This window comes from Diadema antillarum, unplaced genomic scaffold (assembly GCF_040938485.1).
Source record: "Diadema antillarum isolate AM-2024a unplaced genomic scaffold, OU_Dant_1.0 seq00001521_RagTag, whole genome shotgun sequence".
In the NCBI taxonomy this organism is placed as follows: domain Eukaryota; kingdom Metazoa; phylum Echinodermata; class Echinoidea; order Diadematoida; family Diadematidae; genus Diadema; species Diadema antillarum.
The window spans coordinates 367,295-381,709 of NW_027272253.1; the positions used below are offsets into that span (position 1 = coordinate 367,295).

At 37.0% G+C, this 14,415-nt stretch overlaps 1 protein-coding gene across 1 annotated transcript in view; it reads right to left on the reverse strand.

Moving 5' to 3' along the window:
* Window positions 1-1,099: 1,099 nt before the first annotated feature.
* LOC139710314 (uncharacterized) overlaps window positions 1,100-14,415 on the reverse strand; it is a 37,818-nt gene continuing 24,502 nt past the window's right edge. The window contains exons 5-7 of the mRNA XM_071622233.1: window positions 3,834-4,068; window positions 2,333-2,633; window positions 1,100-1,323 (exon numbers count right to left, since the gene is read on the reverse strand). Of these exons, the coding sequence (XP_071478334.1) occupies window positions 1,100-1,323; window positions 2,333-2,633; window positions 3,834-4,068 (760 nt within the window). The remainder of the gene's footprint in view (window positions 1,324-2,332; window positions 2,634-3,833; window positions 4,069-14,415) is intronic.

The following is a 14,415-nucleotide window of genomic DNA, read 5'->3' on the forward strand; positions in this document are numbered from 1 at the left end:
TACGCCACTGATGGGGCGTCCGGGCAAAATGAATAATCCAAGGGTGTTATGAAAGATGTATCTTTCCTCTTCGGAGAGCTATCACCGTAAAAAAAAAGGGGAAAAAAGAAGATGTTGAATGTGCTATACAGAGTTCAACGCCTTGCATAAGGAATATGAATTACTCATAATGTAGTAATAATCGTAATCAAATCTCGCGTTGAAGTTAAATATTTTATGCCTTCAATGGCTGCAGGGCCTATCTGTGACAATGATACACTCTTATCAAAGAGTATTTGGAAACGTTATTTCATAACAGGGTGCGTCATTAACTCGACAAGTCACCCTGTTTTAAGAGAGAGAAAAAAAAAATAGATGACTTTGAAAATCTGGTCCAGTTGATATTGAAATGTCCACCAATTTTTTTTTCTTGGTCCTTTCAGAAAGAAGGCTGGCCAAAGCCTGGGAACCACTTTGCACACCATGATCATTTGGCAAAAGACAGAGTATTTTTCAGCTAAAACACCATTACATGATTGAATCAAACCAGGAAAAAAAACCCACAAAAACAAAACGGAGAACAAACGGAGAACAACGGAGAATAAACTAAACAGGGAAATTCTAATACAGTCAGATGAAGGGAAAGTTCGGAACTTCATGATTTCACGTAACAGTGCTATCGTCCACATTTACATAGGAAAATAAAATGAGGTGATGATGCCGTAAGCTTCTATTTAATTGTTCTCTGCACGAAAATAACTCGCACAATCATTATTTAAAAAGAAGAGCAAACAATATAACAACTCCACTGTTAAAAGTTGTTACATGCCTAGCCAATATCCACCTAAACTAATTCAACATTGACAACATTGAACTAGTCAATAGTTTCTTCTCGTATAAATGAATAAAATGGAACAATTTGAGCAGCATTTTGCATTGAACTTAAGAAACGTGAAATGTCATATGAAATCATGTCATCCAATTTACATGCACTCTCATACATTTACATGTGATTTTGATTGATATTCCTATCTTTGTGAGAACCTGTGAAATTTGAAAATTCAATATTTCTAACTTAATGTCTATTTCTATGTCTGATGGCATCCGACGGAGTATCGTCTCAGTGGAATGGAAGCTTTGATGCGTTGATAATAAAATCTTCGAGTTGGAGCCAATCTGCAACATCCATGTCAAGTTGTGTACCTAGGTCACTGCACATCATGACAAGCGAGGCTGCCTCGAAAATACTCGGCTGCTTAATCTTGAAGTTGGCCATTCGGAGTCTTTGCGCTTCTGCTGCCACCGGAGGAAAGTCGTGAGCAATTACAGCGATTTTCTCTCGACCTATGACAAGAGAAGTAAACGGAGAGAATAAGAACTAAACGAAAAAGAAGAAATAAATCGCATTAACCACAGACCCCCCCCCCCCCCCCCATTCCACTCACCGCAGCACCTGGAAATACAAAATACGCAAGATAATTTACCAGCAAATCCGTGCAAATGCAGCAATTTATGATGAGAACAGCACATTACACGGTCCCCAAATTATCTGTATCAGGTTTCATTGAACACATATAAGATAGAAGCTTGTAAATGACTGAATTCATGAAGTCGTGAATACACTTTGCATGGCTTTATATCTTTTACCTTCACTCCGCTCGATGTCGCCTCGACTGATATATCTCGGCGACTATTGAGCATTTTTCGACAGTTCTGAAATTGTCCAAAATGATATCGTCCAATCTCTTATGCTCTGTAGCTATAGTATGTAACAAGTAACACTGAGATGATATCATGTTAATATCATTATAATATTATTGTGTGGAATTTGGCCTATGTCTAAATTCAGCTGTAATAATAACAATTATGGCAGTGATACAGTGGTTCAATCATTCTGTTTTAGCACTACGTACAAGTGTACAAGTGCTCTGGTCACTAGTATCAAATCCACACTTACAGTGCGCTCAAGCTCCATTCTTTGGGAGAATCCATGTCTTGCTGTTGAGTATTATGAAGCTCATAATGTTAAATTCAACTCCATTTACAATAACCTTCCCAGTACAGGGTCCCCCTTCATGAGAGTCTTATGAAAGACCTTTCTCTTATAATATAAGACTCTCTAATGAAGGACTCAAGAAATGGATTTGAAAGTTTCTCGTTTAGCTACATAATATGAGCGGCTTTGACCATTATGTGATTTATGTAATTTTTTTTTTATGTGATGGCTTCATGAAACGGACCCCATGAGGAGCAGTTGAAATAATGTTTCTTGTTTAAAGACAGAGTTGTTGTGGCAGAGCTCAAGCCATGCGCCAACAAGGCCTTTATGCCTATACCTGGACTACCTACTTACCGAAAATCCTTCTGGCATTCGCCAAAAATAAGCCGTACAAAGCGTCATCCACGTCAGTGATGGCGCACCGCCGGTATTTGAAGGAACTACACAGGATCATGACGTCGATTGTTTGCTGAGGGAAAGTGAATGAGTCCAGGCCGTGTTCTGGTAGCTGAAGAAACTTGACATCTCGTAACGGGAGTGACTTTTTAGTTTGAGCAGCTCGCAACTTCTTCATCAGCTCGTCTACGGTGGATTCACGGGATTGCGTCATGACAGTAACGGAGACTGGACGGCAGGAGGAGCCAGGAACTTTGGGCTGTCGTGAAATTTAAATGACAGATATCTTCGGGCTAAAAACTAATAAACAGTAGTCTCCATCTACCAACTTTCTGCTGTCTTGCTATTCAGTGTTATTCATGGGATATTTAATGTTATGCATCATGTATACCACACATTGTAAAGTCACCATGATTTTTACAATGTACAATTGTGTATTTTGCTGTCGTTGCACATGTTTTATGCCAAAACATTCCATGTCATAACAGCAGTTTTATTTTCCTGTATTTTCTTGTGCAATGACGAAGTAAGATTATTTACGATTTACACCTGTCTTAAATACAGAGATGACCTGTTGCCATTAATGAGTATCGACAAGGGCTACGGCCGGTACCCCCCATAATCATTTTTCCGTTTTGATTTTATTGAATCGTATGCAAATCTTACCCTCAACAAGGAAATGAAGTACCATACGAAATACAGTGCACTCCCGTTATAACGAATTCGGTTATGATGAAGTTAAATGCAATGTTTTAAGTGCAATGTTTCACGGCATTTAAATCTAGACTGAAATTGTTTCTCTGACGTTCCCATACCGGGTTTTCAGAGAATTATTATCAGCCTTAAAAATTTCAGTCACCTATTGTTATGACTGTGATTTAGACAATTCGTCCAAAACAATACTGATGCCATGTAGCGCGCATATTCTTCTCTTTCCGAGTTTGAGGATTTTTTTTTGTGAGAATTTGTTACTTTTCATCTGCTATATCCTTTCCCAGTCCAAATTGATCCGTTCTGAATTCGAACTCATGACTCCTTTTAACACCCCCACACATTCTCATCCGCAAAGGGCTTTGTAGGGTAGGGTTTTAGTTCTGTCGTCGCTATTTCATGTGTTTTACTCATTTTATACGTTCTCTGCCCGTACATTACAAGTTGTGCATTATTTTTACAGTAGCTTTCCCTTCATTTTCGACAATTTCAATATAACGCAGCAAATGGCACGTATCTATTTATTCCTCAAGTTATAGTGTCTATATCATATTTCGATGCATGTAAAGTATTAATATTATTTTTCTTTATGACACGTTTTGTACACTGACACTCTTTGTTGAAAATGAAAATGAATGAAGGGAAAACGCAAAATGATGTTTGTTTAATTTTGCAAGATTCTACGTACTGTATTCCTTGCCAGATTTCTGATCCAAGATGGCATAAAGAAGTTCCACTAGACACTAGCTGCTGGTGGTGACAGATTCCCAGCTTCCTGATCGACGTCACTCGTGGAAGCTCGTGTTCCTTCGTCACGGTGTTCAACATCATTTCTCTCGTTCTCTCTCTGAACTCCTTCCTCATCTGGTGATGTCCTTTCCCAATCAGTAGTGTGTCCACCTCCACTCGGAAGCGTTTCTACAGCATCGTAAAATACATCCTGAGAGTCAACACATATGTTGTTCCTTAACCGCTCGCGGTGACTGTTTGATGAGCAAATGGGTTCTTGGGGAGCATCGTAGTGTGAAGTGCTTGGCTTACGACACATCTTCCGCCAAAATGGCTCCTTCTTGCCTCTGGGTTCTTGGGGTGCATTGTGTATTTGCGAAGGGCTTGGCTTACGACTCATCTTTCGCCAAAATGACTCCCTCTTGCCTCTGGGTTCTTGGGGTGCATTGTGTATTTGCGAAAGGCTTGGCTTACGACCCATCTTTCGCGAAAATGACTCCCTCTTGCCTCTAGGTTCTTGGGGTGCATTGTGTATCTGTGAAGGGCTTGGCTTACGATCCATCTTTTGCCAAAATGGCCACCTATCGCCTTTGGATTTCTTTTCCTTCTGGGACTTCGGCATGTTTTACTGAATGGATTTTGTGAGAAGAGAGACAGACAGAGACAGTCCCTGTGATTTCAGCGAAGAAACATACATGCAACATTAAAGAAACATTGATTAAATTTACTATAATGCAGTACTAATCATGCGCCGATATCACTTTTCAATAAAGTGTTACCTTGCATAATTCTGCTTAAAGCTACATGCGGTAAATTGAGCAAAGACAAGATAACTTGTTTATCATCGTTCAATCAAAATATTTCAATCACCTAATGGGTAATGCACATTCCTTGCATTAATTTCTACTGATTCCCTTTCAGCCTTGAACAATGGGAAGATGAATAGGTGTATGCTCCAGAAGCAGTGGACAAAGCTCATCTTGTATCAGCATGAATGATCTCAAGTTTCTTTCTCTTTGTGGACATACACCATGATGCCTATCACGGTCAGTCACTGCACTTCATTATCGCTCCCCTTGTCTTTCTCAGCATTTCTGTTATACATTTTCAGCGTTAAGTAACCTTCATGCATAGTTTGCATAACAAGGCCACTTACTACAATCATTAGAATGTTCCTGAGTTTAAAGGCTTTGAAAGTTTGTTAAATCAATTATAAACTGCTATATAGTGGCTCCCAAAATGTACAAATGAGCTGCAATTGATGTATGGTTGATGGCATTCATGAACTTACCACAAAATGAGTCAACATTAAGTGTGTTTTCTGCATTACAGGGGCGGATCCAGGAATTCCGTAAAGAGGGGGCGCGTTTACAAAATTAAAGGGGAGGCGCACGCACCCCTCCCCCCATTCCCCCCCATTTTTTTCTTTTTATTTCTTTTGTTTCAACAAAAAAATAAAGGGGAGGGGGCGTGCGCCGGTTGCCGTCCTCCCTGGATCCGCCCCTTCATTATCCAACTGAAAAAGTGAAGCTTGATAAATAAGAAAATGCATGTGTCGTTTAGCTCTTCTTGCTGTATTCGGGTGCAACATCCAAATGCATATATACAATGCACTTGGCGTTGCCATGTGTACATTTGTACATCGTATTCCATGATTCATATCTTAACAAGCAGTCTGCACATTCTGGAATTATAAGGACACTAAATTAGATTGCATTGTCTTCATCCACATTTTTACTATGCATAAGGTATTTCAATATATAACTTCTCCTTCGTTACAATTAAAAAGCTTTTAATGAAATGAGGTAGAATTTATTTTCCTCCCAGGGACTTTATGCTTTCTTAGAATCACAAAACTGATGGAAGCTGATATGCATGTTTCACAGAAGCCTTTGCATTGAAGACACGGATATCAAACCCTATTCAAATCTGTTTCTTTGGCTGTTGACTGACATTTACTTAAGCATGTACATTATTAAACAGCATATGAAATGAAGGTCAATGCTAAGGGGTGCCAAGATACATGGTAATTGATGAAGTCTTACCTTTTCTTATATGCAATGAATTAGTGCAGTGACTTCGGCACAAGGCAAGTCCCCCTGGGACTGATTACAAAGATTTGGCTAAGACAAACTTGTGAAAGTAATAAAGGGAGAAAACACACCAATTAAACGTTCCACGAGTTAACTTTAAAGATTATTTTCTTTACCATGTTGGCTATTGTTTCATGTTGATTAAAATGTGAAAGAGTTTCCTCCATTTTTTTGTGTGTATCTTTTGTCATACGAGATCAAGACCAGAGTGGCTCCTTGTATGTTGTAGACCTATACACTCGTCTACAGTGCACCCACGTTATATATGATGAATGCAGTTTAACGAATTTTTTCCCTTCTTTTTGTGACAATGAAACCAAACTACAGGTCCCATAACCATCTCTTTATCTTTACCTACTTTACCGTTCGGTAATAATAATAATGAAAAAAATGATATACGAAAGAAAACTGCCAGTTCCAAGGACTTCTTTATTACTGGAGTGCACTGCATGCATGTACAAAATAACTCCTAATCAGTGCATACATGGATTTTCTTGCTATTGTACATTATGCCACTGTAACAAAGTCGGCAAATCTACGTAGTCTTTGCAATACTTCTATTTCATCTTCAAGAAGGCTTGCTGTATTTACTCATTTATATGATTATACGTCAAGTATTATTCCATACAATAAAAAAAGCTTCAAATGTATATCACATAATCATCTCACCACTTATTTAGTACCAGAAATTACAGAGGCACCTACAATGTACAAACGCAAGAATAAACGCACATACACACACACGCTGTTTCAACGCATGATCATGCACTATACAAAATGTATCACACAAACGTTTTACATACCAGGTGATAAAGATGAACAAAATTTCTTGTCATAATTTTATTTTCTTTATATTATTCTGATACAGCCATACACACACTCACACGCACACACACACACACACACACACACACACACACAATAAAACTGTGGTATACATTTTGGTGTATAATGGTGTACTTTGGAGTGCGCAGGACGCGAAACCCAAATCTTTCCAACATAAGTTGAGTGAGTGTAATTGGTTTTGAACACTTTGGAATCTGAAATGTGATTCATGTAAAGAGTTACTCGGCAGTAAGGCCTACTGTTCTCCGTTTTCCAGTAGAAACAGATGTGAAATATCGATAGAGTCACCTGTTGATTGTGGATTGAGAAGTCATATATTCATGTGATCAACTTGTTTTTCACACTCTTAAACACATCCACTTCTGTTGTATGGGCATACAATATATAGAAAAATCACATCCCCGACCGGTAGACATGCACTATGAAGACACTCATACAATGTTTCTGCTACAATTGTGTAGTTTCTAACAGATCTCACAAACTATGCTCAGCCATACTAGATATACACACTACACGATGGAGGCTTATCACTCGGTGCAAGTATCTATCCACAGAACAATCATGTGTTGTTGGTCAATGGTTATCCAATCACAATCATAATTGAATATCTTCTGTAACAGGGTAATAGCTGATATCTACCTTAGTTTATGTCTCCTCTTCCTTATGACGATATGCCGATTATGTTGTAGTTGGCGCAGCTAGGATCATTGTTATGAACTATTTCAAAATGGTAGACTATTTGACCTGCGGGTTTTCCCAAACCTCTGGTTGCACGCGTCAGCGATTGTATTGTTGTTGTAAACGTTCGTCGTTCATACAGGAAACATCGTAAATCTTAGTCTTTAGAATTTCTCTTGAATTTCGACATTTACAAATGATTGCTCAAGAAAGTGTAGAGTTCCATCTTACAACGATATCGGCAATTACAAATTTCCCAAAGGCAGAATGATTGATATACTAACTATGCCACTCCATTCACGACAAGATTTTCGCCATCACCGATGTTTCTGATGCCATCAACAACAACAAAATATATATATATATATATATGCATTTGAGATACTGCAAGAAAAAGCTAGGCGTGGGCCTTTACTTATGTATCATACGTCAGAATAGCGTTATCTTGAAGCAACTCTTCAACACATATAATGTTTGTTTGTAAATGTTTGTGTATTTATGTGCTGTAAAAGTGCGTTGTATTTTCCTTGTACTATGAAAATGTATAGTAAAATAGGATTGTCAACATACATATTTTGATTTACGAAGAAAGTATGTCGTACTGTATATATATATATATATATATATATATATATGATATATATATATATATATATATATATATGATATATATATATATATATATATATATATATATACATATTTATATATTTATATATATGGGTGAGAATTTTGAACAATGTACAATTGCCAATTTTCGCACCTTATGACACTCTTTCCCTTAGAACACACCAGGATGATCTAAGAAACCAGATTCTTTCATGTCATCTCAAAGCCTGGTAAATTTCCTTTCAGGAAATGTATGATTTGGTTGACTTTTGATTGATATTTTGCATTTGACAAGGACTTAAAGCGTAAAAATACGGAAAAAACGCTGTTTTCACAATAATTTTTGTTTTTCAAACCAATGATGTGCCCTTTTTTTTAATGGTACGTGGCATCTAATATCTGACCGTGTTCTGGATCTGACATATCATGGGTATGTACCACAAAATTATAAGAACTTTATGAGCACGTGTGAAATTACAGAGAACAATTGAAAGATCAAAGTCCTAAACAGACGAACGTCCGTGATGCTTTTATTTCTATCGCTACTGCAAATTCTTCTTTGTTGTCCCAACTGTAATGTATACGAAAATTTGGTGTTCCACCTACTGTACATATCCTGCAAAAATTGTACGTCTGCTGGATGTATGGGACGTAACATTCTTTTATGCAAGATTATACTCAGTTTTCGTCACGGACGTGCGTCCACTATTTACTGATAAAGATCGAAGCCCATTAAACGTTATTGGCGATATTGTTCTGAGTCGTAATCAACTAAGATCTAGCCACACGATAGTATATATGTATTGACTTTCTGTCCATCCCTTGTCAAATGAGAGCCGATATCACATTTTTAGACGAACCTCCGAGAAAAAAAGAACGTCCGTGATAAGTAAAACGTTATCGAGTGAGGCACCATCTTGCTTTGATGGCGAAGGAACATTTAACCTTTGGTTCTTTGGCCGAGGAGCTGCATGTCATTATAGGAGCGGACCTGGGCTTGTCTGCAGTTTTTGGAGCATACGATTCACCGAAAACCAAGCAAATAATATATTTCTCTGAAAATTCACCTCCTAATCCCTCTCTGAGCAATATATATGTTGAAAGGGTGTCAAATTTCTTATAATTTGCATTGACAATACCTTTACAAATTTTTGAAAGAGTTAGGAAGGCTACGTACTCTCACTCGATTAGTTACCCTTCCTGGAACATGACCCTAGTAGTAGAACGAACGTCCGTGACAATCTCAGCGAACGTCAGTGACGTATGCAATCCGACCGATAGGGATAAATTGTCTCGAAAGTGTCCTTTTTTCTTTAAAACTTTTAGCCCCAATAGCGACAAATAAAGTTTTACAAAGTAAACATTGAGCTTAGAGCAGTAGTTTCAGAGTTTCTAAGGCGGTATGTGATCATGATGAACAAACAGCTCAAAATTTACTCGCAATATTACGCTTGTTTTCCCTCTATTATATAAAAACAGCTAAACACTGAAAACAAAGTTATAAGAAAATGGAATTTTGTGTAATCTGTAATTTCTTTGAATTTAAATTTCTTTCTGATGAGGTTTTGGTGACAATTTGCACTGTTATAGGTTCTGAAAGTTTTGCTCACGGACGTTCGGTCCGAGAAAGGAAATTTCTGATAATCACAAATATATCACTGACTGATACATGCAGAAAATGTGGTGGGACGGCCATATACATGACATCATCATGACGTTTAGCAGGTGTGAGGCAATCTGATGCTGTGATTGGCTTTCTACGTAGGGAATTCCCCATCTTCACACACACGCAGTCATAATGTACATACAGAATGTGTCACATACACACACAGCATTGTGCAGACCATATTCAAGCTTTCCATACACACACCCATATGGTAACCACATACCAATCCACAGACGATCTTGATACAATCGCAAGCTACATGTATATAAATTTACAAATTCAAACATCTACAATTAATAAGAAACACATTCTTGATATTGGATTTCCTTGGCGAAAAACATCTTCTTACCCATAAAGGTGAGTAATTCCCTCACACACAATATCAAGTTATCAGTATTGATTGAAATATGATGGGTAGTCCCACATGTGCAAATTAATGTCTTTATGTGATGCCTTCTTTTATGCCTACTGATATCACGAGATATCGGCTATAACGAGGAAAATGACTCGGTCCCGACCATCTCGTTATATCGAGTTTCCACTGTAGGAGATAGAGGAACAGTGCCAATTTTTAGTGATAGATGCTCTCCGTGTATATCTTTTGAGTAAGGCACACTGTAGCTGCCATCTCGAACAGAACACATCCAGTTTGGGTCTCCATCACGGACGTTCGCTGTAATTGTCACAATATTGTATGCCTTAATACATTCTTATTTTTCTCTTCACAACGATTTTTCTCTCACTCCCTATGTAGCCTGTGCATGCTGCGACCAAAAACAGAGAAAAAACAAAACAAAACAAATCCGAAAAGTCACATTTAGAATATATTAAAACAACAAGGATGAAATGACGGAAGAAGTCTGTAATGGGCATGTGTCAAGAAGAAACGTAAAAGTTTCAAAAGGACGTGGAAGCAATTGAATGAAAATGAGAAGAAACGGAGGTTAAGGTATCGAGCTCCAACACACAGAGAAAACTCACTAATTGCCAGTGCACTCCCGTTGTGCCGAATTCCTCTGGAGGAGCTTTTTTCTTTGTTTGTTTATTTTCCGTTCATCGAAATGCCGTCATAAGCAAACAAAAATAATGCAGTATATGATCATTGTCTGATGAAAGCACGCACATCCTCCCTTTGTCATGACATGATTTTTTTTATACTCATCAATGAAAAGCAATGTTGATTTGCTGTTCTGTTTCAGATGTTTTTTTATTCAACTTTTAAGAGACAGAGAGATCGTCAAGTTGTTCGTGCTCTTGTGCTCACTTTGCAAACACATGCTAAAAAAGTGATGATTAATTTAGTAATAGGTTTAAGGTCGCACTTTGATTCGTTCGCTCTTCCAAAGATTCGTTATTCCGAATGTCCAAAGGTTTGTTATTCTGAAAATGGAAAAAAAAAGGTTCGTAGTTAATTCAGGAGGTTTCTTATTAAAAATGTTCTTATTCCGAAAGTTCGTTAATCCGAAAATTAAATATATCAAGGTTCACTATTCTTTAGGTCCGTTCTTCTAGAAGTGGAATGGGCCTGATATTCGTTTAGGTGAAAACGATTTTTATGAGGTTTTGAAATCTGGAAGATTTGGTTGTTAATTTGTTTCTTCACATTTGGATAAACGAACCTGCTTTTTCATGTTCCAATTAACAATCCTTTCGATTAGGCCTAACATTCGGAGATTACTATCATTTACCGAATAAAAAGCTTCATGATTATACGAGCCTTAATCATTTTCGGATGGACAAACCGTATGAATAACGAGCCTCCGAAATGACGCGCTACAAAATGTTTGTTACAACGAACCATATTATTGTATAATATCGAAGTCACAAACATCCATCCAAGTTATATGGACGTTGTCTTGTTATGACGAAACTTCGGAGTATCTAACCATCATTTCTGACTAATAAAATAAAACAGACTCTCCTCGGTAACAGTGTGTATCACAAGGAGCAAACGCAGAGGGATTTCTTCCTATACACATTCGTTTGACTTCCCGAGCTAAACTTCGTACAACTGTATTTCCATAATGTAGAACATTACTTTTGCTTTTCTATGTCAATTCTTTGTCATATTTAGCTGTCATCATGTTCGTTATAAGTAAATTTTGCACTGTTGACTTTAGATAACAAATTTAGGACCTGAATCTTTACATCGAGATTACGAAATTTTGACAAATATATTCGTTCTCAAGGATGGACTACGTCACTGAGATTACACGTACGTTTGTACATTCATTTACGAGAGATGGAAAAGGTATTTTCTTTGATTCCTCAGAATGGAAAGATGAACAAGCTTTTATAACTATTAATTAGTAATATTCATTAAGGATTTTGCAGAGGAATTTGTTCTGGACATGAAATCGCTGTTTGTTGTGAATAGAATGCGTTTCAAACTCTAGAGAGCTGCATTGTTCAATATCTTGTTTGTTCCGAACGTCCTTGAGCTATATGCGAACTTCCGTGATGAAAACTATGCTATGTTTGTTGGGTTATAGAGACTGCCTAGATCAGATACATCTTAAAAAAGTATCTTACTATTTTGGAGTAAGGATTAAAGTATGGGTTAGTTAGATAAGGGGTCGAAATATCGAGTTTCTGTAAAATGCACGTAAATTGGAGAAAGTGTTTTAATATAGCGGGAGTAATATTTCAACAGAAATGACGAATTTGGTTAAATCATCAGATGTCTACCATTACGTACAGGTAAAGAGTACAAGCTTGATATTCTGCCAACACATACACATGTCCCTTAAGATATTTCGTTGCGATTTTGAATTGAATCAGATCGTTGCAAGCTATGTTAAATGGTGTTCAAATGTACTATGTGCAGTACTATTCCTCACGGACGTTCGCTGCTCTGGACATGGTAAACTTCCGCGGTGAATAAAAACTTGTTCCTCTGAGAAAATCCTAGTATATCCACATATTAAAGCTTGAATTATACTCTTTAAGGTAAGATAAATGATGCGGAGAATTTCCTACTTTTTAAATTTTGCATTGTTTTGGCTCAATTGTACATTGTTAAAAATTCTGACCCATATACATTCAGCTAAAAAAAGAAGAAGGAAGAAAACACTTTTTCCACTTCATATTTCTCAAAGATTTTGATAAAAATCATCGTGTCATATACCATATTAAAAGCTATGTAATTGGCTATCAACCTGGTTGGTTCAATATACAAAGGGAGACATAATTATTGAAATCCATTTGCAAATGCCCTTCAATGTAACAACGATAACAAAAGACCAATTTAACGCAATGAGAGACATGAATGAAACAACAGAAATAAGTTTTCGTTCCCTTGTTTCTCTTTATATTCTCACATAAATATCATACTTGCAAAACTGAATGGGGAACATGAGAATTTTCTGTCCATTCAAACTTTAAATGACATAGGGAGTAGGCGGCAAAGGTGATGAAATGATCAGAAAGTCTTTATTGCATGACAAAGGAATATAAGAATTCATGAGAAGATCCCAAGAACCAATTATTATTTCGATTTTTCTTAGTATGAAATCATATTCAAAATTAATTTCTACTATCTTTGATACCATTGCTTCTTGTCCTATGTCTGTTGAGTATGGACTTGACAGAAGATTCTTCATTTTTCCTCCAGTATTATTATACTTTTTGCCTTTATTGATCTTTGGAGGGTTTCAGAGACATCATAGAGATTATAAGCTTCTTTTATTTTTTGCAAATTGTCTGTATTTGCCTTTTTTATTGTGTTGAATTTGTCTTTTTTTTTCTCATTGTAATATGGAAAGCATGATTATTTTGTTCTCATTGTTATCATGAAAGAACATATAGAAGCATTGTGCGCATATAGCATGTGCACTTGCAGTCGTAGCCAACTTGCTTCTACTTGGATACCACACGCGCCTTGCCAGAAACATTCCAGGACTACCACTTGTGTACACAGAAAATAGAGCCATCTTGTTTATTTTAATTATTTATTTATGTCGACTCTGAAGAAGACGTTTTTGCGTCGAAAATTTGGTTCGAATAAATAGCACTGCTGGACTAAAATGCATTACTACCCTACTTCGTCATCTTTTCTATACCGGTACCAACACGCGGACTATACAAACGAATCAATGAATAGGCGTTCAAATGAAAGCGATTTTGGTCACTGCTATACTCTCACGGTTCATTCTAATTCTTTGAAGATTTGCATTCAATCTAACGATGCGGTCTTTCATGTTCATGTGAATTTAAATGATCACTGAGATCGACATTCAAAAAGGTAACTACTGTAGTTCATTCAATTTAATTTCATCAGCATGCGATTTCATGGGTTTATCACATAAGGGTGTAAAAAGGGCATGCAAGTGCAACGCATTCAAATTCTCATCAGCACCGCCGTGGAGAGCGTAAAGGAATTCAAATTCACGATAAGGCAAACAACTTAATCAGTACGGACAGTCTTTTTCGTTGTTGCTTTTATTCTTTGTAGTTGCTCAGATGTTTGAATATGCAACCTCGAAATACACACTCAGTCTTGTACCTTAAAAATACGACTTTTACTCATAATAGCTAATAACTAATACACCTTAAACCCATTTTTAAACACATACATTTACAGTTTAATTCATACACGATTTCAGCCGCTGATATATTACAGAATATGCGTGGACATGTCGACTATACGGATATAATTAATGAATGAATCATGACCTCAACAACCATCACAACTGGCGATATGGTGAAAT